The sequence below is a fragment of the Hylobates moloch genome, unplaced genomic scaffold (genome assembly GCF_009828535.3).
Source record: "Hylobates moloch isolate HMO894 unplaced genomic scaffold, HMol_V3 SCAFFOLD_4, whole genome shotgun sequence".
Classification (NCBI taxonomy): Eukaryota; Metazoa; Chordata; class Mammalia; order Primates; family Hylobatidae; genus Hylobates; species Hylobates moloch.
Genome location: NW_026652279.1, coordinates 172101299 through 172127952, shown reverse-complemented (window position 1 = coordinate 172127952; position 26654 = coordinate 172101299). Strand labels below are relative to the sequence as shown.

General features: G+C 45.0%; 1 protein-coding gene across 17 annotated transcripts in view; it reads right to left on the bottom strand.

Moving 5' to 3' along the window:
• Nucleotides 1-724: 724 nt before the first annotated feature.
• ARHGEF7 (Rho guanine nucleotide exchange factor 7) overlaps nt 725-26654 on the bottom strand; it is a 190833-nt gene continuing 164903 nt past the window's right edge. For 9 of the 17 annotated variants that reach the window (XM_058438074.1, XM_032151317.2, XM_058438077.1 and 6 more), the window contains 9 exons: nt 25945-26023; nt 25614-25753; nt 22961-23185; nt 20074-20167; nt 17883-17972; nt 14036-14212; nt 5503-5602; nt 4808-4862; nt 725-3437 (listed from right to left, as the gene is read on the bottom strand). In XM_058438074.1, coding sequence (XP_058294057.1) covers nt 3315-3437; nt 4808-4862; nt 5503-5602; nt 14036-14212; nt 17883-17972; nt 20074-20167; nt 22961-23185; nt 25614-25753; nt 25945-26023 — 1083 coding nt within the window. In that variant the 3' untranslated portion in view covers nt 725-3314. Of the gene's footprint in view, nt 3438-4807; nt 4863-5502; nt 14213-17882; nt 17973-20073; nt 20168-22960; nt 23186-25613; nt 25754-25944; nt 26024-26654 lie in introns of those variants that run through there. The other 8 variants (XM_032151319.2, XM_058438073.1, XM_032151326.2 and 5 more) reach the window with 3 other exon arrangements.

The window sequence follows — 26654 nt, the reverse complement described above, 5'->3', positions numbered from 1 at the left end:
CAATAAGATGAACAATTCACATTAGGTGTCTTATGCATCACACGTTCTTGTCACAATGCAAATCAACACAAATGGATTTTTGAATGCCTACTTGTTTTAGCCTGAAATGACTGAAGTCCTTGAAAGTGTAGATCCTGACTTCTTTTGAGCTCCTACAATAAGCCAGTTGGCTGGGCACTGTGTGTGGCTACCTGACCTCTGGCTGGCTGAAATTACATGCAGCGGAGCTGTAGACACACCTGAGCCAGGTACAGGGACCACGGACAGGAGACCCCGCTTGGTCCTCCAGGCCACCCTTCCGGAAGACACCCTCGTTTGCACCACCGCCACACAAGGACACACATGAGCAATTTCCTTTTGTCTTATGACAGCTCCTAAAAGGGACCCCACAGATATCTTCAAGAAAGTTTCACTTACTTGATCCCACAAAACGGTGTCCTGAGTGCCTCCAGAATGCAGGTCATTCCTCCAGGCATGGGCGAGGACCTGGGGGCTGTGCACACCAGCGTGATCTGTTACTTCAGTTTTTGTTCCTAAGACTTCCAGTGTTCTTTCCTTGTCTTTTAAAAAAAAATCTTCAAATTTTCTCAAACTCTAGACTTTAAAGGAAACACGTTATCTTCAGTATCAAAGACAGACAGAATTTTCAAATCTAAAACAGCCCAAAGAAACTGTAAAGCTAAGAAGCACACAGAAAACACATCAAAGAAGACGAAGCGACACATTCTGTGACATAAGAAAAATAATCAGTTTAATAATTACAACAGTGTAGCATCAACATTGTAGTAGTCAACACTAGGACATTGTCTGTGACATTTAAATTAGGAGTTTCTCCACACTTGTCAACGGGCGCCCTGGGTGTCCCAGAGAAGTGAAGAAATGATTGGCGTTAAGGAGTCCACACAACCAGGGCAGGCATTCAAGGTCCCAGACGCCCAGCGCATGTGGACAAGCACAGATGCCACTGAGTGTGAAGGAACGAGCTTCGGATGCTACATTCCAACATCGCTGAAAACTGAAAGTGCTTCACATCTACAGGATAAGAAATGGCTTCATCTCCTCATCCATACAAGGTGAGAGCAAAGGAGTAACCCTCGGGCAAATCGTGGCCCCTTTAAACGTTTACATCAAGTTCCCACCCCCTTGGGAGGTCACACGGTGAAACAGATACAGTTATATACAACAGGGCAGGTTTTTAAAAAGAGTTGCTCTCAGATGCATTTTTCCTGCTCCCTAAAAAGCCGAGGAAGATACTGGATCCACAGAAAGAAAAGGCAATGCAGTAACATGAGGCCCTCGCGGCCGCACCGTCCAGGGGAAGGGCTGTTAAAAACACAAGTATTCTTGTGAAATACTTCGATCTGAGCATTAAGGCAGGTCTGCAGGAGATCCGTCCTGGGGACTCGGACAGCAATGCTACCGCCTCCGAGAGGACAGCTAATGTCGCCTCCCGGCAGAGGGGTGGAGAGATGAGAGGAGAGTTGTTCCTGAGTTAAAACCTGCTACAACAGCGAACTCCAGTACACTCAAGTTGGATGGTTTCCCACTGCGATGTCTTATGCATCACCAAAAAATAACTTGTAAAACTCAAGCTTACCAAAAAAGAAAGTGTTGATCTTTGCTTGTGCCCGCATGAGTGAATAATCTAAGTTCAGGAAGCTGGCAATTCTAGTGAAAAGTCCAGGTGAGGCCAGGTCCTCGCTGAGCCCAGGCAGACAACGTGACCAGAGTCAGGGAAGGAAGCCAGAAGGGGCTTGCTGGGCACCAGAGACTGTAATTAGCAAGGGCAAGGAAGAACCGTAAACAGCAACAGAACACTCTCCCAAGGTGCCCAGCTCAAAGGCATCAGTATACAAAGGATTCAGGTGCAGTTAAAGGGCAATTTGGCCAATAGAAAATCAGAAAGTCAAATCTGATGCGAAATGAGCTGTTCTGAGACCAGTAATCCACGGTGCTGCAATGTGGGTTTTTAAAGCTAGAACACTTGTTCTATGGAAAAGTGTATCTCACTCTAAAACCAACCTCTTCACGGGAAGGGAAACCAAAAGCAAAGTCCCTGTGGTCGCCCTTATTTATTGCTAAAGCAGAACGAAAACCTGCCCCACGGGCCGGGCTTCCTGCCCAGGACCGCACAGGCTTTCCAGAGCCAGCCTGGGCCCAGCGAGCCGCAGTGAGGACAGGATCCCTTCGTCTCCTCTGCAGTGGAAGACAGTGGGGGAAACGTTCCCTGCTTATGCCTACGTCACTTAGTGGAACCTAAGGGGTATATTGCTTTATTCTTGCTGAAGGAGGGGATTTTACTTTCGGTGAGCAATGAAGCCTGCTGGCTGCAGCCAATGGTGGAGCAGACCTCAGGATGAGGCAAAACTCCACCCATCAGTATGAGCCTGCAGCATGGCCTCCATCCGTTTTCATCAGCTGCAGTGACTTATAATAAATAATACATTCTATTTACAGGTTCTAGTAAGATCTCTCTTTAAGGGAAGACAAAGCAGAGTATGTTGTTTTTACTGAACTAGCCTATACAGAAACGTCTGTGTCATCTCCCAAAATGCAGCAAACTCCTCTGAGAATCACAGGACTCAGACAGCGGACAAGAGCAAACACCTCTAGGTGGACGCGGTGGTGCCGTATGGGCCTTCCTCGAGGTCAAGACTGAGTCTGTCAGCCGGCAAGCTGCCCTCAGAACCCCGCAGGTCTGGAACTGTAATGCTGCTTTAAGAGAAGACTTCTGAATGGGACTGAAGTGTATCTCTGCAGGTATAAATAAGGTTATTTAGAAATATCGACATGGGGGGTGCTGCCACAGCACGGTGGAGGCCCTGGTGCTGCGGAACGAACCAGGCATCCACCAGGCTTCTGCTTTTGGTGGGTGCGGGCATGGGACTTCTTATTCACGTAGCTGGAAAGGACATTCTAGCATGGGATTAGCCCGGACAGAACGACCACAGGTATGCATTCAAAATGGGATATGTACAAGAAACATGTATATATAATATTTATATATTCAATTCAAAGTCTGGAAAAACAAGACTTTTAGTCACTGAACTTATTGCAGAATGAGGTAACTGAGATGTTCACAGAGTGGGATTGACGCAGCTCAGGTCCTCAGAGTCAATCCCTCCTGTCTGAATCCATCAGTCATGGTTTGATCGTCTCCATTTGCAGAATAAGCTCCAGCTTTTCTATGTACAGAGAGCAAGGTGGCACCCCACCCAGCCCTGCCCTGTGGTCCTGAGTGCACCCTGACTTGGGTCGGGGTGCCCAGCTTCACCTCAGAACTGGTCTTCAACAGAAGGAACTAAGGACGTCCCTTATAGATTGGTCTCATCCCAGGCAGGGTCGTTCATGTTCTTCAGGACTTTCCTCACCAGCTTCTCGAGGTCTTTGCGGGCTCTCTGTTCTTCCTCTAGAGATTTCTTCATCTTCTTGTTGTCCTGTAAATTAAGCAGACCACAGTGTGTTCACTATCTTTGGCATCGCGTAGGGCTTCCTTTCCCCAAATGTGTATCCTTGAGGAGCTAAGGCCTCGACTCATGAAATCCCATGGGCTCTGAGGTCGTGGGGGTCCGCAAAGCTCAAACACCTGGACAGGGTGGCAGCGGTGCTCCTGACTGTGCTGCTGCTCCTGGGATGGAAACGGTCCTAATGGCTCTTATTAAGTCCATGAATGAATCTTTATAGAATATACCGTAAGAAAATAGCTGGAAACTGCAGACGAGACAGCTCCTATCCAGCCTTTTTGTCCATTTATAACCACCTTCCAGAGTTACAGAAAGGACTGGAAGTAACAGCCACTGATGGGTGTAGGAGCAAGTGGGTGAGCACCTGCTCTGTGCAGCTGAACCCAGGCATGTCTCGGACGTAGGAGGCACGCACAAACGGATGCCTGCTGCCGGTAGGGGCAAAGCGTGAACATGGAAGCCCGCCAGCCAGGCAAAGGTGTACCTGGAAGCCCTGCAGACACTGCTTAGAATGACAGAGCACACGTCCAGTTCCACACAGCAACCTGCTCTCAGCTCTCTATCCCAGACCACAACTCTTCTCAGGCTGTTCCTCAGCCAAAAGAACACCCCAACCTTCCCTCGCCTAGCTGGGCAGAGGACCAAAGGTGCTCGTACTCACATTCCGTGCAATGCCCAGAACACCCTTGGTTAAGTCGCCACTTCTGGCTGGCTAACCTGGCTTCGGGAGCCAAGGGCCATGCAGTGGCAGAGGCTAATCTCAGGGGCGCCTCGCAGGATTTGTCACCAGAGAGAACTTTCGATATTTTAAATTATTCTTCCAACAGAATTTGCGATGGCTTATGACATCAAAATCAGTATTGTTAAGAAAAAAAAAAAGAGTTTAAATAAGTCACTTTAGAGACAACCAAAGTCTGCTGGACTTCTCAAAGACATGACCTCCTTTTAGTTTTTGCTTATGGACAATCAGCTTTTTATTTTTATTTGAAAAGGAGTCTCGCTCTGTCGCTCAGACTGGAGTGCAGTGGCACAATCTCGGCTCACAGCAACCTCCGACTCCTAGGTTCAAGCGATTCTCCTGCCTCAGTCTCCCAAGTAGCTGGGGGTTACAGGCACCTGCCACCATGCCCGGCTAATTTTCGTATTTTCAGTAGAGATGGGTTTTTGCCATGTTGGTGAGGTTGGTCTTAAACTCCTGACCTCAGGTGATCTGTCCACCTTGGCCTCCTAAAGTGCTGGGATCACAGGTGTGAGCCACCGGACCCAGCCAGCTTATTTTTAATATAATTTTCTTTTCTCCCATTTGAAAAGAAAAAAAGATTTAAAGATGGATTATGACGTACCTGTCTTAATTCTTGAACTTCATCCTTTAATGCATATACGGTATCCACAAGACTCCTGAAACAGGAAACAGAACACACACACATGAACAGGGTGAGGCATGGAGAGGACACACGAAAACTTACCAGGAGACACTACGATGCTGAGTGGAGCACACGCAGCTGCTCTGCCTTACCCATGTACTGTGTAAATTCACAACTAAAAACCGCCAACCTCTGTGCATGGCAGGTTCAAGCCTAGTCAAGGGCAACTTCCGTCTATGAAGACATTTTAAAAGTGAAGCTCTGGCTGGGCACGGTGGCTCACACCTGTAATCCCAGCACTTTGGGAGGCCGATGCGGGCAGATCACCTGAGGTCAGGAGTTTGAGACCAGCCTGGCCAACAGGGTGAAACCTTGTTTCTACTGAAAATACAAAAATTAGCCAGGCGTGGTGGCACAGGCCTGTAATCCCAGCTACTCGGGAGGCTGAGGCAAGAGAACCGCTTGAACTCGGGAGGTGGAGGTTGCAGTGAGCTGAGATCGTACCATTGCACTCCAGCCTGGGTGATAAGAGTGACACTCCGTCTCAAAAAAAAAAAAAAGTGACGCTTCTGAAGCCATACCCTCGCCCTCAGGGAGTTATCTGGACTCCACTACCCCACCACAGAGGTCAAATGCCTGCTTTAGAATATACTGGAAACTGGAAGACATCTTACTTTTCTTCTATCACTGTCTGACCATTACTTTTAGTTTCTTCCACTATAATTTTCTCTTCTTCTGGAAGCAAAACTTGTGGAGCAGATTCTTTGCGTGAACCTAGGATCATGAAAAAATAATAAATAAACCTCGGGCGAATACCGTGGCAGAATGAAGAAAAATAACTTGACTATACAATATCACTTAAATATTAAGTTCTAGCAACTATGCATTTAAAAATGTTCATCCAGGCAAGCTAAAGGAGGGCATCTTTTACCAGTTTTCTTCACCTCTGTCTACTGAGCCCAGGCCTCTTCATGACCAAAGCCACAGAGAGGGAAGGAAACTGTAGCCCTTTTAAAATCTGAATTATGGATTGTTGAAACCCTAGCATTTTCAACAGGGAGGAAGTTAAAGGTTGTGACCGTACTGCTCTGGATATTCATCCCATTTTGAGCCATTATTCCAAGAGTTTCAGCAAAGACATATGAGACCAATCAGAACATATACAGTGAGTGTTTATACATCAAAGATCTGGCAATAAAAACATTTTACTCTATGGCAACATTTAATAATCAAGATATTACAGCATCATAGCACATGGTTTAGAAAAAATAACATTTATTATTTGGTCCTTTACGAAAACTTTATATTTCCTAGAATATAAACATTTTTCTAAATGAAAGCAAACTGCTGACAATGTCAGAGGAACATTTGTGTCATTTAACCAACACCTGCACAAGAGCTTATATGGGACAGGCCCTCAATAAATGTTGCAAAATACGTACTTTAGAAATTAAGAAATCAAAATACTCATTTTAAAAGGTGAGGAAGAGAATCAAATTGTATTTAATGATGCAAGGGAGAAAATCTTTTCTTAAAGAAAATATTTTCTTGAAGATTATACAGTATAACGTGTACCATTTATATTTTTGAAAAATCATACCAGATGCAAATCAGAAGGCTATAATCTATCACAGAACACAAGCGCCAGCAAGCGGTACCGTGATAAACATTTCTCCATGAAGAAGGGACACTCATGTTGCAGACATGCTAACTATGGAAACTATGGTGCTTCCGCTTGCTGGGTCTTTCTTCTGGCTCGCCTTTTGCTTGTTCCTAAAAGTTTGTCAGATCATAAGAAAGGCACTTGCTGCACAGCCTCACTGTCACAGGAAAGTTCAGTACAATACGAATGTTTTATGAAGACGGGATTTTAAAGAATGGCTTCGGCCGGACACGGTGGCTCACGCCTGTAATCCCAGCACTTTGGGAGGCCGAGGCAGGTGGATCACGAGGTCAGGAGATGGAGACCATCCTGGTTAACTTGGTGAAACCCCGTCTCTACTAAAAATACAGAAAACTAGCCGGGCATGGTGACGGGTGCCTGTAGTCCCAGCTACTCGGGAGGCTGAGGCAGGAGAATGGTGTAAAGCCGGGAGGCGGAGCTTGCAGTGAGCCGAGATCGCGCCACTGCACTCCAGCCTGGGCGACAGAGCGAGACTCCGTCTCAAAAAAAAAAAAAGAATGGCTTCACCAGCATTTTACTGCACGCTTAGGCTCCTCTGAGCGGAACAAGGTTAAGGATGACACCAAAGCTTAAGATGGCTCATAAGACGTTCCTGACACGCAAGGGCACCGCTGCTATTTCCACAGCAGCATGCAACAGGAACCAGGCCTGGAGCTCACTGGCCAGGTGCTGCCCCTCGTGCATCTGCAAAACCTGCTCCACTCCTCAGAATGGCACCCCTGGGAAACTGGAAATTCAGGGACTGAACAAAATCAAGACACTGCTCCTTCATCCTCAGGCATAAGAAGATAAGATTACATCCTGGGAAAGCAACCAAGTGCCACTCTGTCACCTGGCACAAGCTTCAGGAGACACTCACCACACCGATAATGGGAAATGAGGATAACTGCAGGATCTTAGGATCAAATGCAGCACTTAAAATTCAGTCACGAGCCATGGCTGGCACACCTGCATCTGTGTTAAAGTGGGCCAAATGCCCCTTCAAAGGCGACCCTCCCTCCCCCTCATGCTGTTGTGTCTCCACTGTGCTACCAGCTGGCAGCAGCAGACCTGACACTGTCAGGGAGGGAAGGAGAGGGGGCCCAGCTCCTCACATGCGTCCCCTGGGCCACAGTCCACACACCCACACACACAATGACCTACGTCTCAGGAATAACTTATCGGACAGAAGTTTCGGACCGGACTGCAAGATATGATTTCAGAAAAACGTTTTTTAAAACATTAGGCTGGTAGTATCAGCCCCAGGAATCTCTACAGGTGCAGGAGACAAGGACGGAGACAGCCCTTCGGGCTGCGAGGACTCCCGACACTCCAGGTGCCTGTGCTCCAAGAGGCCACGGGAGAGGACCCTGAGGGCGGTGGGCCCTTTCTGGCTAACGGGTAATGCTGCTGAGACACGTGGGCCACACGGGAAGATACTGCTTAGGAAGGAAACTGATGTGTGAGGGATATTACAGCAGAGCGTGGGGTGCCAGCCAGGTGGAGAAGCTGCCAGTGTTTCTCATACAAATGCAAAGGGTACCCATGTGTTCCTACCAGAAAATGTTAATTCATGGGCTATTTGCCCAAAAGATACAGAAAAGAATTTCACAGAAAATAAAAAATAATGAAACAAAGAAAATCCAGAATATTCATAAAGATTCAGATATTTATACCCCATGTGAAGAAATCAAATGGCTTCACTTACTCTTCCCTGCAAAGAGAAGTCCACTGATAGCATCGCACATTTTAGTCAACTAATTTTCCCACCAATTATCCAGTTGTCCTGCTTTGGGCCCAGACAGTTGATGACTGTTTCAGAGTCAAATTCACAAAAGTATCACTTGTGTATCTCACATTGTTTGCTACACATTTCTTCAAATGGATTCGCTAATGAGACACACTGGAAAAAGTTATGTAACTGTGGATCAGGCAAAGTAAATTCTGTATTTCAATTATTTTTGTGTCTTCTAGCTTCCTAGACAACCTGTTTACATCATCTGTTTCCAGCATTAACATTTTCAAATGACATAAAATAGGATCACAAAGAATGTCAACTTTGTAAAGAAATGGGTCAGACACGGGGTCGACTTCCGTGCTGGAGTTGTGAGGCCATGAGCCACACGTCCACTGCCTCCAGCCAGAGCTGGGACGCCCCTCGTGGTGAGTCTTTTAAGTTAACCTGGGTGCATCACTTAAGCACTGAGTCTCAATTTCATTACTTACAAAGCACGATAAAACTAATTCTCTAGAGCTGTTCTGAGGATTTAAATATTACATTTTGTAAATATCTTTTAACAGATGAACTCATGAAGGTAAAAGTCATTCCATTATGTAGCATAATTTGAGGAACGAAGCCTGTGAGAACTGGTACAGTTACTGTATATGAATGGCACAGGTCTTATTTCTACAGCTACACTTGAAGCATGCGAGAAGGATTTAGTGATATACTAATGTAAGTTGGAAAATGTTGTATCACAGACAGGACGTACTGCTTGATTCCTGAAATGCACTAATGTGAAAAATGCCATTTATGGATCTGATGGCGAACTAGGAAGCTTGTAAATGAGGATTATTAACATGCCTAGAAATAATGCAATTCTAATAATCTGCCTAGTTTTCAACATACAGTTTTTCTAAAATGATTGCAAAGTTTTTACTGCCTTTCAAAAAACAACAAAGAAATGTTCTCTAGCCAGGTTTATGTAAGTTGACTATTTCTTTAAAGAACAATGTTTTAGAAAGCAGATTTAACAAGTTATCTCAGAAATTATTAAAAGTGTTTTTAGAGGCATCATAAAACATTATTCCCTGAGTTACCTAGGATGGAAAAACAATTTAACAGCAGAATTATCAGATAATGTTCTCTCACTTTATTTAAAATCCGTAACAGAGGCTCAGACAGAGATGAACAAATTCATGATGGTTCTAGCACAGTCAAGATCTGTGTTTCCCAAACTTTTTTGTTTCTGGGAGATGACAGGGGTTCCACCACACATCGTTTCGGGAAATCTTGTGGACTACACTTCTTGGAGAATCACAGTGCACTCTCAGCACAATACAGGCTTTGATGAAGTCTGCCATAAAAATACTCAACTTTAATTCAGCATTTCTGAAATGCATTTGAGTGCTGAACTTTTTTTCTTTTAAACATCATTATTAACATCTTGTGGTTTTGTGGCTAACATTTTGAGAAGTGCTAGATCAGCTTATAATCTATTTCTATAACCACATACGCAAAACAGCTGGTTGGTTCTTATTTCCGTATGGAGGTGGGAGTAAGAAAAACATGAATATAATGAAATAATTTATACTTAACACCAATCCAGCACTTCTCAAACTCGAGGACTCCAAGAATGTGCCTGTAGATGCTCGGTGTCTGCCCGCCCAGTGCTGGAAAATCCTGCAGCAAGCATTCCACTCTCAGGGGCTGCTGTGTGCCACATGACTGGAGACCCCAGGGAACACCAGGACCCCACAGCAACACTCACTCAGAGGTGTGAGCCAGAGAAGCCTGGTACACATGTGTGTTAACATGAGCACAAAACTTAATATTTTAGGGATGTCTGAGAACCCTGCCCCTCCCCCACCCCAAATAGTCACACATCTCTAGAGAACTATGGAGCTTCGTTTAAGAAACACAGATCTAATCCAGTATTTCCATTTCATAGACGAGATGACTTGCCACAGCAGCAACACAGTGGTGATCAACCCCTGGGGCCCCGAGTGCCGGCTCGTGACCACCACACTTGGCTGTTAGACACCATTCTGGGGCCTTATCTGACGACACACAACTAACTGCTCCAGGAGTAACGCAGCGCAACTGTCCAGTCCAGGCACCGGTGTGGTGTGCATGCATGCATGTGTAAGCCTGCCTGTACCAAAAGCCTAAAAACAGGGTAAGTTCATCAGAAAAGAACATCTGTCTATCTGGCCAGTGATCCAGGACATGTGCAGGATAATTCGCCTTCTTAAATTCATTATCTTTTCTAAAATCTGCATCTCTAATCAACTGAAAATCAAATAACATTCACAGTGGAGCAAAATACGACTACACTTAAAAACGATTTAGTAATATCTCTCCAAAAGTCATCTAGGCCATTTTGTTATTTATGGCTCTAAGGGTCTAATTTACTTTTCTTAGGAAAACTCCCAACTTGTGCTGAGAGAGTTTTCTACATTTACTGTCTGCACCTTGTCCTATCACTATACCTGCCACCAGGTACTTCGTTTCCTTTCCCTTTATTTTGCTTCATCACTCTCTTAGCTGGACAAGCACTTTATAAAACAAAAATTAAAAACTGGCCTTAGTCTAAATAAAAACATTTTAAAGTTGTGCTTTTTCCCATTTATGCACACACAAAAAAAATAATGCTTCTTTCTGAAGACAAACCGGCCAGTGACTGAAAGCTTTTTAAGAAACGGGAAAGAGATGAAATAAGAAATGTACAAGGAGTGACTTTGTCTTGTCCAGAACACAGCTAATCTAAGAGAGTGTAAGCTTTTCTATCAGGGCAGATAGAAGGGTTCTATCTATCACCTGCCTGCCTTTGGAAGATGTTCCATTCAGGTAGAAGAGCCAAATTATATTACACTGCAAACTATGCTATTCCCCTCCCCCATGTAACAAATATTAAAAGCCACGGGCTAGCAAATGCAAAATTTATTTCAACTGTACATAACAGGTTTTTTAATATAAAACAAACACTTCATTGCCATATGCAACCACAAACAATAATATGCATACTGTACAATACAATGCAACATTCAGATATACATCCAATTGAGTTTTTCAAATGGTAGTCACCTACTAAAAATGGCTTTTCCCATTCACAGATAAAGAGCACAATTATAGAGATTTTTTTCAAGATCTTATACCACTATATACACATTCCTGTGTTTTGGCAATTTTATGCAAAACACAATTAATATAGCTTATTATATACTTGTGGCAAGTGTTACTTCAAAGAGAACACCATTTAGGCCATTCACAAAGGCCTGGTGATGGCTTAAACCTACCTTCTAGTTCAGACTCTTCATCCTTTCATTAGAATACTAACTGTACAAATAAATATTACAGAATTGTATGAACAGAAGATACTATTATCAGCATGACTGAAGTCCCACAAAAGTAGACACACTGGCCCTCTGGATGCCACATCACCACTGCCACATGAGAACTGTCTTTTCAGGCTTGTGGCACTAATACTTCTTAACCAGATCACAAAAGCTAATGGTGTTAGACATTCAAAACAAATGCAAAGAAAAGGTCGGGTTATTCTTCTGCAGTGATCTTAGCATCAAGAAAAAGCATCATCAAAATGCCTTTAACTGGTACAAAATGGAATAATGGTAAACTGTCAAAACTTTGGTGTATAGAATATCAATGAAAATGTCCCAGTAAGATAACCAAATGATACTTGGTATTAAAGGAAAATCCAAGTGCAGCAACTGTGTTTCAGTGTTGTGGTCTACACAGCCCATGACGCAGGCAACCCACACCTACAAGAAGGCAAAGGCAGCTCAGCCAGTGCGCTAATGAGTAGTCTTGAGACAAACAAAAAGGTGCTCCCTGACTCAGAGGACTACCGTTATGTAATACAAAACCAAAATCACTTCTAAATCCACTTATAGTAAGTATAGAAACTTGGTAGTTATCTTATTTCTCCGAAAATTCCACTATCTGGCTGAACATACATAAACCCCATCTCTGCCGGAGATTAACACTGGGCTCTGACTGCTCCTCAACATTCTTAGTTTTACTCATTGGTATGAAAATACTAAATCTTCCAATGGTGTGAGCAGTTCAGTAGCTACTTGGGAACAGACAAATATTTGGAATTAACAGCTGCCCTGATGACTCCTGGGCCATTAGCTTGTTCCATGCTGAATGAGGCCACCCAACTTTCTAAACAACGTGCTACTGCCAGGAGCTCCCTGGCAGCTCTGGGCTTGTGAGCAGCAGGACCCGGCTCCCAGGACAAGAATGATACTGCATCAGAGTTCACTCTGCACAAACAAGATCAGAACACGGAATACGTGGGTTTGGCGAAGGAGTGGGCGGTGGGGAAGAAAGAAATCACGGCCACCTGGAATTACATCCACCCTGAAGAAGGAAAAAATGTTATTCTCAATTTGCTATGGCATCTTGTTTTCTGAAGCTGGTTTCAATTAATACTTAAAACACAACCGTAAGGTTCCATTTTAACACCAAATACAGCGTGCATGGGACAGAACACAATTTGGCCCCTCAAGCAATGACCAGATGTGGATTTGATGCTACAACTGAATGCAACAGGTCACATTCAGTTATTTTTGAAGCAGAAATTGGTCTGAGTGAGGCCAGTGAAAACTCCTTACAACAAATCCCAGGAAAATGGGGGAGGTTTTTTTTTTTTTTTTAAATAAGTGAGCTACATGGCAACCTAGTAATTCTTCAATGAACTTCAATATCCCATTACAATGAGGCATTGTGGTTTTATACTATGGGGTTGCTGTAAATGGAGTTTCACTGCAGCTGGTTGCTGAAAATAATGATGTGTCCATGGCTCTTCCAGACAACGTAAGTATGGATGTCAGGGGTGGGGAGCCGGGGTAACTGAAGCCACAGCACCTGACTTTTTAAGTATTCCAAATGCCTCTACTACAGTCTAGTAGTCTACAACTGCAGAGGCTGAATGCTTCAGATTTTGGGCTTTAAACTGTTAGTGTAGAGATTTTACTGTAGAGTGGTACAGACTTGCTAAGTGCCTTATAACAGAAATCATTGCAATTCAGGGAAGTTTAGGGTGAAGATGAGAGTGAACATCTGAGCCATGACAGTAAGCTCTGCCTTTGGAAAGGAGAGCTCCCACTTCACGGCTACAACGCAGCACACGGAAGAGCACAGAGCCGTGAGGTGGAGACAAGCTCTGAACACACGTGACGCCCGCCCGTCTGTGCACCTGCCAAGGCCCAGAGCCCACATGCTGTTCTGCACGATGACCAGAACACAGCCGTTGGAACTGGGCTCACAGCACCTTTGCTGCATGTATTCTTCTCATCTCTCCACAACTACTTAATCAGTGTTCATGGTACTTAAAAAATTTAAGTCCCTACAGAAAAGGCCAGAGTCTCCTCCATGGTTCTGGCACTTCGATCACAAACCTGTGTGATTTCAGTATCAAATAGAAAAGTGTTCATACAGCTGTATCCAGAAAGAAATCAAACAGTTGCTACACTGAGAATAAAAAAACCATTTGGAGCTATAAAACAACAACTACCCCTTACGAAGAGCACCCTCGGGTGGAGCCTCACGTGAACACACCACCTCCCTCCAATAGTCAGTCATTCGAATGTATACTCGCATCGGCAGTTAAGCCTCCACAAAGTACAATGGGAAATATCAGGAACACTCTCAAAAGTTGTTAAAATATCACATAAAAGAGACAAGGAACAGCAAGAAAACATCTAAGAAAAGCAGGCTGCGATACAACAAGCATTTGTTAAGAAAAGCTCAGAAGTGCATTAGTTCTGGTGAGAGATATATGAGCAACAGCTCTTACGAGATGTAGAACCCATTCTGTAACTATGGGCTGTCCATATACTGTCATAGTCAGAGTCTTCCGAGAGGTCTGAAGGCTCCAAACGAGAAAGGCTACTGCGACGACCCAAGGAGTCTAGGCTTGGTTGGTCATCATCAGCCAAGACGTGATTATGCATCAGGTCAGTGCCTTGCCATGCTAAGACGGGCGGGCGGAGGGACAGGTGCGACAGGCAGGGAGTGAGGAGGAGAACGACAGGAAGAGCCACAACCAAAACATGGAACAAAAGCAAAAGGTGATGGGAAGAGAAGGAAAAGAGAAAATATTGTTAAAAATTGGCAACAATGCATATTTTTCCTTATATATGGCTGGGTTTCACAATAATGAACTTAGCAAAACCCTTAGAATAAAACTAGATCAATTATTATCTAATTAAACCTAATATACAATGTTTCCAAACTGATCCTTTTTTAAAAAAAGATATTGCTCTAAAGCCCTCATTTAAGAAATCTTTTACAAATTACACCCATGTCCAAAAGATTATTCTATAGACATGTGGCAATTAACCAATTCTATTCCACATTCAATTAACAAATAGTCTCGTTTAGGACATCATTTGGGAAAGGTACCATTTATGTGGCTAATTAAAAATTGTTTCCTATCAATAAACAGATGTATCAAATGCAAAATAATTTCAAAGGATTTCTGACGGGCTTCTTCAGCTGACTCTTTGCCAAGACCATAAACCTGAGAGTGGGTCTGGACTTACCTGATCAATCAATAACCACTGTGAGAACTCAGAGGGCAGAAAAGGACTGGCCAGGGCCCACAGCCCCAGAACCCACCCCCTGCTCCCAGGGCGCACCAGAGCTTAGCCCACAGGCACGGTGCAGTGGGAAGCTGGGTCTGCTGGCAACGCCGGCCACCCAAATGCAGACCCTCTGCTGTCAGGAAGAGAGACATGAACTGGCAATGTCCCAGTGTTAAAAGGAGAATGACAAAGGAAGTGGCACAACATGTCAGAGAAATAATCACGAGTGGCTGGCAACTATGAGCACTGCCCATGGCCAGGCACTTGGGCTGAGAGGCAGGCTGGGCTGCCAGGGTCTCCCTCCGCACAGAGGCGGGGATGCCCCTCACTGGGTGAAGGCAAATCACAGTAGCCCTGGCCCCTCCCTGCTCCTGCTTCTATCAAACTGCCCTCTGTTCTCAGACTGCAAGAACTACATCATAACAGGCTGTGAGGGCTATTACTTCCTGGGGTTAGAAATCAATACCAAGGAAGTCTGGTTTACAAAATCTTCTTGGCATCCAAATGTGTGTATTGAACAGAGCTGCATTTTAGGTAAAATATATTATCCTTCTAAAACCCGTTTTACTAAGCATTTAATGTAAAAAGAGCTGCTTTCACTATGATCCCATTCCCAAACATCTTGAGTACGTATACCACCTTTCCAGCACGAGTGAGCGATTTCTCCTATTACTCCCTAGTTGTGAGTGTTAGGTTTAAAGGACATACATGACTGTAAGCTCCCTGAAGCCCCAGAGTGGTTTGCCCATAATATGAATTAAAAACAAAAATCAACGTATCGTTCAATGCTTTTCTTGCACAGGAGAAATGGAAATACAGAATACAGGTAATGTGACAAGAAAAGAAAAGGAATTGTGAGCTACTCCCCTTAGGCAGCCAGGGGCCGTGAAGCCGCAGCGTATCACAGGACCCTGGTCATGAAGAAATGTGGCGGGCACTATGACATATACAAAGCTCAGCCCTCTGTCGGCCCTCACCCACAGGGGACTGGTTCCAGGACTCCCCTCAGACACCAAAATCCTCAGACGCTACAGTCCCTGATATAAGATGGCATGCTGTTTGCACTGTACCTACACACAACCTCCCATTTACTTTGAGTCATTTCTAAATTATTTATAGTACCTAATACAACGTAAATGCCATATAAATAGCTGTTATAAGTATAATTATTTTTATTCGTTTTTTTTTACTGTTATATTGTTACTTTTTATTGTTTCTTTTTTCTGAGTAGTTCTCTGCAGTTGGTTGAATTCACAAATGCAGAACTCACAGACATGGTTGGGCGGCCAACTGAACCTGGTCTGTTCATCTGAGACTACTTGGTTAAAATTTTATTTCAAGAACTGAAATTGAGATGACAAAAAAAATCTCAAATTCAAAATCCAAAAATTTATGGCCACATTTTATAGCCTATTACTTAAAACATGATCGATGTCAAATTATAAAAATGTAATACCTTTCATCACAACAATTTGTACTTAGACATTATTGTGTGATTATACACATATTTATTCCACCTTTTGATAGGTTACCCAGGCCTTTCCGTTTCTCTATTTCTCTCCTATTCTGATAAGCAGTCACTACAAATGGGTATTTTTCACTAAAGTATGGACAAAAAAACCAACAGTGTTGACCCTTGGCAAAAAGTCTTAATGTCATAGACGGGATATGGTACGACACCAGTAAAATACTGAAAATGGTTAAAAAAAGTTGTTTCTGGATAATCGAGATTCCACGAAGGATTTACCCTGCTCATCCTATCTTCACAGCTGTAGCCGTCTTTGATAAAAGCTAAAGCAGTTGAGAAGTCTTCTTCCCTCTTTTTCCTTTTCTCAGCATTAAACAATACACGACACTAATTGGAACCACCACACTGCAGGTGATTAACAAAATGAGCAAGTGAGATAAGTGACAGTCAAGCTGGAAAGGGCACCAAGTCCTAAAATTGAGGATAAATCAGTTTCTATGCTGAGATAATAGAGAAATCATCCAGTTCTCAAAAGGACCACCTGTGGTGTCCGAGGCCCCAGCAGCACGTGCCCACATGTCAGCTGCTGTGGGCACGCAGATCTCGGCAAGGTAAATGACAGGCACATTGTGTCAGCCGCCACCCTGCTGCGCTTCACTGGCAACACCGGAGGAAAAATTTAAAGAAAAAAAAGCCACCTTAGGGCCGAGCACTGTGTCTCACACTTGTAATCCCAGCACTCTGGGAGGCTGAGGAGGGCAGATCACCTGAGGTCAGGAGTTCAAGACCAGCCTGGCCCAAATGCTGAAACCCCATCTTTACTAAAAACACAAAAAAATTAGCTGGGCATGGTGGTACGCACCTGTAATCCCAGGAACTCAGGAGGCTGGGATAGGAGAATCGCTTGAACCCAGGAGGCAGAGGTTGCGGTGAGCCAAGATCGCACTACTGCACTCCAGCCTGGGTGACAGAGCGAGACTCCGTCTCCAAAAAGAAAAAAAAAAGCCACCTTAATAGAAAAAAGTTTTTCATTTAAGACACCATACATCAGACACATGTAAATCCTGTGGTTCTGAACTTTGCTGAATAAATCAGTTGTAAATTTCCAAAAAGTTTTTAAAAGCAATTATTTTTTAGAAAGGCTAAAAGAAACCTTGCTCGAGGTTTATATTTTGGATATTTCTAAGAAACTAAAAAACAAAATAAAAACCAGAAATTCCAGTACTACACCAATAGTTTAAATAGCTGAAATAACTGAACTAATCTCCCACTATCTTCTAAACACTTCTTCTCTTAGCAAAAGCATTATGAATTCTGGCAATACCTTATATTTAAATATTTCCTAGTATAATTTTATCTAGAAAATCACACAGCAATTGTGCCCACAGCTCAGACGCAGCTCCATGAATTTAGGGACCTGAAGCTCAGCTGCTGTCCTGCCTGCCACCCCTGACTGAAACATCGCTCACTGGGAGGTCAGGCGGATGGGGCTGTGCAAGGGGCCCACCACAACAGGTTCCTTCAGACTGTAGTTAGAAACTAAACAGAATAAACCACCACAATTCCCAGGCCATTATTGCTAAACTTACTTGAATTGAGTGTTTGCCTTGTTTTGGCGCTGGTGCAGTAAGCTTCAATGACTTTCAGAATCTGAGCATCTTCTTCCAAAGCAGCTGTGCCTGTCAAGAGACGCACAACAGTTCACAATCGAACTGAAAGGCCTCTAGTGCAACTGGCGAGACGAATGCAATGCAGACATCAACTCATCCAAAGTGACAAGTAAGACAATCTGCCCTTTATTTTCTTGTCAGATAACTGTTTTCTACAAAATTCACAAGTTACATTCAAAAAGGTTTTCAGTTTTTAAAAAATATTTGCAACACATTTGGAAAAATGGCGAACATCCTAACTTTATGATTATCCTACCAACCCATAAGAAAATTAATATCCCCACTCTCCAATTGGAAGAAGGGCAGGAGACAGGAATAAGCAAGTCACAAAACAAGAAGAGTTCTAAGAAAAAATGTCCAATCTCACTGAAACAAGAAATGAGAATTAAAATATTTTTGTGTTTCCACATGCCAGTCAGACAAAAACAAAAGGCCGACAACTTTCAATGTCGATGTGAGCATCCGTGCCCATCTGTTCCCCACATGGCAGCCCGTGGTCCTGTGAAAACCCAGGCCCCATCATCTTCTCTACGGAACAGGACTCTGGCTGCCTGCTGCTCAGGGTGCCGTGTTACCTCCCACTCTGCCAGGGGAGCTCGGGCCCACAGAGCACACTGTCCCTTGGGCACAGCCTGGGGTTCCTGCCCAGGGTGTCTGCACCCAGGCCTGGAGAGCTCCTCCCCAGACACCTGCTTGACCTGCTTCCTCAGCCCCAGGAGGCTGCTCAAATGGTGCCCTGGCACCCAATCTCCCACCTGTCCTCCCCACTGGGTCTCTGCAACACTCCATGGCCCACACACTGTTCACTTGTTTTGTTTCTTGTCTGTATCCTTTTACTAAAACATAGGCGCTATGAGAACAGGGATCTTTTTTGGCCACACTGTATCCTTTGCACCCAGCCCATGAAGGTGCTGATGAAGCACGCGTCCATGAACGATGGTCTCGGCTGCAGCCAGCCCCCCGCCCAGCTCAGTGCTGCCCCTGGATCTGCTGAAGGAAGTGGCCCACAGAACAGCCCTCTCGGAGAGAAGCCCCGGCACAGCCAGTAAGCAACAGAGCAGGCGTCCAGCACCAGCTCCACTTCAATCGCTAGACCCCAGGGCCTCACCATCTCATCAGGGGCCCTGGTGGTCAGGGACCTGGACTACCTGAGGAGGAGGACAGTCAGGACGGTGACTTATACTGCCATGGACATCAGGTGACAAGGGCAAGAAAAGAATGAACACTCCAGCACGGTCACCTCACTGGGCTGATTGATGATATGGTGGGGGTGAGGGGAGGCCAGGGGTGGCGCGGCACAGTGAGCGTGTGGGACGGCTGCTGGGCCTCCTCCTGAGGCTGGAGGAAGTGAGCAGTGAAGGCACGGGACCAATACAGGCTGAGCTCAGACACAGGGGCGGGGCGGGGCAGAGCCCCGTAGGACAGATCCTGCAACTTTCCCGGAGCTGGCTCACTCTCCCTGGGCTGCACCCGTCAGTCCACAGCAATCTGTTCACGTGCACCCCTTCCCAGCAGTCACCCCCAGGAAAATCACTTACTTCTGAAAAGAGCTCCACTTATTCTAAAGCTATCTACCGAGCACCTAACAAGTGCCAGGTGCTTGCTGAGAGGTCACGTAGGAACCCAGAGCTGAGTCGGACCCTAGGCCTGAGAAGCAGACAGGACGGGTCCAACAGCAGAGAGACTAGCAAGAGAACAGCATGGGTAGGCGCTACCCACACGAGAACACAGCAGGTCACGCTTCTAACAGACAGAGGGCACTGTGGGAGATGATGGCACTTCAGGAAGTGTGGGTGGAATATCTTACAGGCGAGAGGGAGAACCAGAAGAACAGGAGAGCCCTCCAGGTCTGGCCCCAGCTCCTGGATGAGGAAGGGGCTATAAGGCAGTGGTGCCGGGACTGGCACGGAGGCTTCACTGACACAAAGGCGCTTCTCCTGCTTGCTTGGGTAAACGTTACGTGGCTTATTCCTATCACTGCCTCAAGGGGCAGACCTTACTTTTGTTTGGAGTCTTCAGAAAGCCACCAAGCCTCCCTCCATCCCAGGAACGCCATGGCCTGCGTGACCAGGAGGCCACGTCCTCCACCACACAGACCGCAGGTACTCACTTTTCCGGGACGCGAACTCCTCATCTGAAGGCTTCCGTTCAGGTTTGCGCTTGGGCAGCAGCTTTTTCATGGTCTTGGGGCTCTTACTAAGATCCTAGGGAAAGACAAAAGAAATGCTAACACATACTCTAAAGCCAATCATTTTCACTGGTGTATCAGAAAGGCTGCTGTAAAGGTATAAAACCCCCAATTATTATAGCCACTGATAAGAGCTTCTCGCTTTTTCCTACTTTGATTTTTCTTTACCAGCTTCTGAACATTAATTTTTAAAAATCAATAGGGCATTTTCAGTATCAGTCATTGGCTAATATTTTTTCTTCATTCTGATAAAACCCCTCGTGCCATTTGGGTCCTTTTAGTTCTGTGATGAGGTGTCACCAGGAGGCAGGCTGGCGCTGGTGTGCACAGACAACCTGCACGCTCCTGAGGGAGGAGGAGAGGAGGGGGCAGCTGCTCCCTAGGACAGACCCGTCCCCTGGCACAGCTAACTGGAAAGAGGAGGCAACTAAGGTTGTCATTAAATGACAGATAAGATATGTCTGTCTTAAAAATATATCTTAAAAATAATTGCTTTAAGAAAATATTTGAAGTTTCAGGGAGAAGAAAAGGGAGTGAGTGCTCAGCTACCTGACTCTGAATGCCAGGAGCACAGCCAAGCTCAGCCAGGGCTGCTGTGCAGGAGCCACACACACACCAGCTCAGAGTGTTCACGACGGAACGGCCCACCCCTCACCTCTTCAAACACCTTCTCAAACAAGCACAGAAGATGACAGCAAAAAACAAAGTGAGCAAAGCAAGTCCAACAGAGCAGGTAAGGTGTCAACTGTCAGCACATGTTAAATACCGATATCAAAAAAAAGGCTGGTTTCTGCATCACCCCAATGACGTAAACCATCACGAATGTTAACACGTGAAACCAAGACTCAGAAGATGAGATGTGCTATGGAATGAACCAGGCTGGAAACAGAGGAAACAAAGCTTGGTTTTTAAAGTTATCTTTACAAGTCTTTATTGGGAGCTAAACAATGGGTACACATGGACATGACCATGGAAATGACACACCCTGGGGACTCTAAAAGGAGGAGGGTGATGGGGGTGAGTTTTGAAAAACGACCCATTGGGTACAATGTTTCCTATCTGGGTAATAGGTACCCCAGAAGCCCAAATCCCAGCATCACCCAATACAGCCACGTAACTAACTCTGAATCTAAAATAACCTTCAAAAAGTTAAACAAGTCTTTCTATAAAAATCGTCAAGCTCTTAGAAATGCAGCAGCAATCTGTTCCAGAAGACACATTTGTACACATGTGCTCCCTGGCTGCCCTAATTCGAAGCAAATTGAGGTGGAGAGCCTTGAAGAGCCAACGCCCACCCACCACGTGCTCCGAGGGCACCTGCAGGCGCAGAGGGTCACGGAGCACACAGCACACCCGACGCCCAGAGCACACCCGACGCCCAGAGCCAGGCAGAGCAGGCTGCGGAGCGGCCTCCACGTCCTCTTCTCACACCCTGCAGGATCACTCTCCATGCTAATGCTGGGCGGTGCTCAGCAACACTGCACGGCAGCTGCTCAGTGTGAGCCCTTCTCTGCCAGTGTGGAGGTGGCAAAGCAAATGCAGCCAGATTTATAAAAAAAATTGTTTATCTTCACTTCAATACCCCTTCCCTTGCCCTTTCTACTTCTTTGCCCAACAGTTTTATCCCAATTTTCTTCCCTAGTAATTCAGTCTCCACCTGTTCTTTCAGTAGCTCACTTTTTCTTTAGACTGTGCACACTAAAGTATACAGGCAGGAACAGCAACATGTTTCAAGTAACTTCCCATGATAGAAAATGAAAATGCTGACTTACACTCGATTACCTGAAAGATATCATAAAAACAAAGACTCAGAACAAAAAACGAAAAGCACAGATCCTCATTTCTTACACAGTACTTTCCTACGGGCCTTAAAACCCTCAGGGCTGCTAGCAAGAATGCAGAAAAAGTCTGCTCCAGTTCCCTTGGCAAATGTGGCCTTGACAGACACAAAGGCGCCATGCCAGGCAATAGCGCATCACCATCCTCACGCTCACTCACACCCCACCAACGGGCACTGCTGCTCGTATTCGCACGCACGATACCCATACTCTCACCACCACTCCTCATACCTCACCACCATGCACGCTCAACTGCTTATGAAAACAACTCTCATCTCAATTACCAGCTTCCTCGGGTGAAAGTATTTCTCAGAACACATTCCTCAAGACTCATCCAAGCTGGTTTCGGTAAAAGTGTACGAAAGTGTTAATACTGATATTTATTCATTAGAATCGTACTTTATTTGCGCCTAGCAAATATAAAAATGCTGGATCAGAACAGAGACAAGCAAAGACTGCATCATGATTTCTTATGCATCAAAGGGGGAAACTGCCTAAGTAATTGTTTTTTCATTTTAGTAAATGTTCTCTTCATCGCAAATGGCTTCTGGATGACAAAATGCAGGGCTCCTGGACAGGATCCCCAACCTAGAGGAGGGGTCGTTAGACGCAGCAGACAGCATGCAGACGCTGAGCGATGGCCTCCCGCGCGGGGAGTGAAAGCCACCTGGGGCTCAGCGCCTTTCCAGCTCCTGGCCCGCGGCGGCGGCACACCCCCTCCGGCCAGCGCGGTAAAGGCCCCCCCTGTGCACGGCAGAAAGGAGGGGGACCCTGCACATCGCCTTCTCACACGGGTGACCACAGGCCTCTCAGCAGCAGAGCAGATAACCAGAGAACCAAGGCAGACCCCCTTCTCAGTTCTCTAGGAGTTACGGTGCATTTTGCTGTGTACGGAAGGACCGGCACGGCACACCCAAGGCTCGAGGCATGCTCACCGTGGTCTGGCTGTTTGAGTGGTCAAGGGACCTCACCTCCTTGTAGCAGAGAGCAGCTGAGGGCCGGAGGGGAGGCGCGGGCCGCAGGCAGCTCAGGCTCCAGGGCTTGGGTGTTTTCGGAGGCTCCAGGGGTCCCCAGTTGATGGTGGTGTGCGGGGTGCCATGGTGGGAGGGGTGGGGGAGCGTGTGGTAGGCGGGCGTCAGCGGCGCGGGCTTGCTGTCTGCGTGCTTGCTGGACGGAGTGACCGGGTGGGAGGGGAGCTGCCGAGGGCACAGAGCGGGAAGGGCAGAGAACGTGAGACTCACGTGCTCACCGCGAAAGGGCACTTATCACGCACTTCCTTCCGCTCTTTAAACACTCCACGTGAAATAAACCTCAGGATTTATCATTTCGTTCGAAACTCTGGCTCTCAGCAGTCAGTTTTTGGGGCCAGACATCAGCTCGCGCCACCTGGGCTGAGCGTGGGGCTCCCCACGGCATCTGCCCCAGACAGGAGGGGCAGCTCTAGCCACTAGCCACATTTATTAGCTACGGAGTAACATTAATAGAAAAAACGTACTTCATCTAGTAAAAAGATGAGAATTTCACAAAAGCACACAGGGCATGTGGCTGTAAGAAGGAAGGTGATTCCCCCCAGTCACGTATTATTCTTCACCTAGTGATAAAGTACTGGGCAAAACTAAGGCCTGATCGCCTAGTTTTGTTTTTTAAAAAAGTTTTCCTGGCACACAAGCAGGCCTGTGCCTGTCTAAAGCTGCTGTTGTGTTCCAAGGGCAGAGTACAGCTGCAAGAGGCCTGAACCTGTAAAGCAGAGAATGTTTACCACCTGGCTCTTTATTGAACACTGCCAAACCCTGGTATTAAAACCAATTACGTTCTTAGAAAACTCAACTTTAATCAAAACAAAGTTAATAAAAAATTAACTTCTTAGAGCGGTGTGCCATTAATGAATTTTATATTCCTGGAAAACCCAAAATATCCCATCACAACGACAGTTAAATGAGAAAAGTTAAATAACTAATTCTCAAAATCAGCCAGTAATGACCTCAAATTAGCCAACAATAGTAAGATGCATTTAATGGGAGAACAAGCTGTGTGGCACTGTGAACTGGAAACCTGAGTGGGGTCGGCATTCTGAAGAAGTGCACGACCTTCAAAATACAGGCTGAGAGGGAAGGCCCCACAGCAGCTAATGCCACAATTTCAAGAATAGAAGCCATCAACTTCCTGCAACGATCACACTCTAGGCCCTGCATGGGGGAGGGAATTGTGTGAGATGCAGGTCATGCTATGAAGCCACTGTAAGGTCATCTTTTCACAGGAAATAATGTATAGACGGATAAAACTATGTAAGACATCCCTTCTAGCAACTACGTCAAAGTAGTGTCTGGTTTTGTTTCTCCTTTCTTGAAAAAGTCAAAGGAAGTGTGCTTTATGCTAAAATTAGAAAATGATTTCAGCTGGACAGAGCTAGATCACAGGAGAATACATCATCCCACAGAAGAAACCCTGTAGGAGAATGCAGAACACTTTAAACATGAGGCACAGTGCCTTCCCCGCTGAAGGGATGCCTTCCCAGCCACCAGTGAAAGAAACACTAAGATGGAGGGTCTGGCCACAGAGAAAAGCTGACTTGATATAAAACTGTGTGAAGTAGAGTTTCAGACCGCTATTGAAAATCTGAGTGAAGCAGCTCATCCACTGTTCTTTATAAACACACGTGTACACACACATCCCTGGGATAAACTGATCTCCATGAAAGAATGGCGAATTTTAAAATGGTAGAGCCATTAAAAATGAAATGCTCGCTAAAGGCCAATGAGTAGTTACAATCTCCACTGCTGAGAAATCAGATGGACTCTGAAACTCTGATGAGAATATCAGAATACAGCAACCCTTCTTGAGCTACAACCTTCACAAGAAAACATGAAAACTGAGCACGTGACAGAACTGATCCTAATAACCTAATCAGGATGTGAGGAAAACTGCAAGCTGAAAACGCCTGCGTCATCGTCATTCTTTAGAAGCTCTGCCCAGTTTTTCCGTATTACTTGATAAAGATGACGACTGTTAAAACCTGATACCAACTTCTTGAGCACAAAACACCAGGAGAGGTTTAAACACTGCAACTTCAGTGTTCATCTATTCTGAAAAGTTGTAAAAAAAAAAAAAAAAAAAAAAAAAAGTTCTCTAAATATCCAAAGACTTGTTGCACTTTTCTAAGTAAAAGACACCTCAATTTCTTAAAATCAACAGTGTCATAAATTCTATTTTAATGCCTTCAACACGAGTCTGGCCCTTTTCATCATCATAATCATTTATTTTTTGTTTTCTTAAATGAAGCATAATAAACAGTTAAAATTCTCAGAAAAATCATCTATAGTTTAGTGTAAAACTCCCCTAAATCAGTCTTTTAGGCCACGCTGAGCAGAAGCAGCTTCCCACCCAAGCACCTCTGAACTATGCATGAGGAGGCACAATTCAGGGTTGTTTCTCGAGAACACTCGTTGGAAAACAATTCACTACTGCACGAAGAGGGCCAAATATTTGCAGAGAAATATGAAGCAAGTGTTTTGCATTTTTATCCAAATATTGATTAGGTTTTAAAGCACTTGATCACTTGCTGACAGCTCAGCCATGGGATGCCATGCCTGGAGTCTGGAAGGAGGAGAAGCACCAAGTCCTTACGGTATGAGATGGCACCGAATGAGGCTTTATGGTGGGGTTTCCCACAGATGTGACCTTCGTTTGCTTCTGTAGGTGGTCCACCCATTCCTGCAGATCCTGCTGGTTGTTGCATGACACTAATATCCGCTCAATCATGCTCCCTATAGGAGAGAAGGAAAAAATAGGCCGAGTGGAAACAGAGGTAAAAAGCAAGTGCATGCACACACCCTCCCCAGAATTCCACTCAACGCTTAAACACCACCTTCTGAAATATGCAAGCAAGAATCTGCACGCGGGGACAAGCTGCCTCTCCTCCCCGAGACACAGCACTCACACAGCTTGTGCCTATCACCTGATATTTCAAATGCATTTCTATGATTTTCACTGTCCTCAAGCTTTGTGATTGTCATTCCTGTCGTTGGAAGCTTTCCCTAAAAAAGACCCCCCCACAAAAAAAAAACAATTAGTGCTTTTCTAGAAAAAGGTACCATTATTAAAGTAAATATTAAATGATTTTAGAATTGGTGAAGGAACTCTTGTTTGTGAACCAAAAAAAGCTCATTTGTAGCAGATGCATGTATAATACAAAAATTTTTATCTCAAATAATAAATCATAATACTGTCCTGTAAGCAAGAAACTCAACTGGCGACAAGGGACAGAGTGACAAGCCCACACACTGTATCTGATGAGCTGCTACTAAACATAGACACCAGGACAAAAAACATCACACATTATAATTTTTAAAAAACTACCGTGTGTAACAGCTGTTTTAAATGATGTTTTTGCAGAAAAGAACCATGCATAAAGAAATGCAGAGGAAGCTCCAAGTTTAAAGTCAAAATAAGGGTGGGAAATTGAGGCAAGAATAAGAATTGCATAACATTCTACTTTGTAATCCACCAAACAGAAAATAAGTAGTTGTGCTAAATGCTGCACACAATGCACAAAATGGTCGGCAAACCAGTGCTCCCTGAAAATGGAAGAAATTGGTAACTGCAACAGGAAATGTCAATGGAAAGATACCAGAAAGGGGGTACAAAGTCATCATTACAAACAAGTCA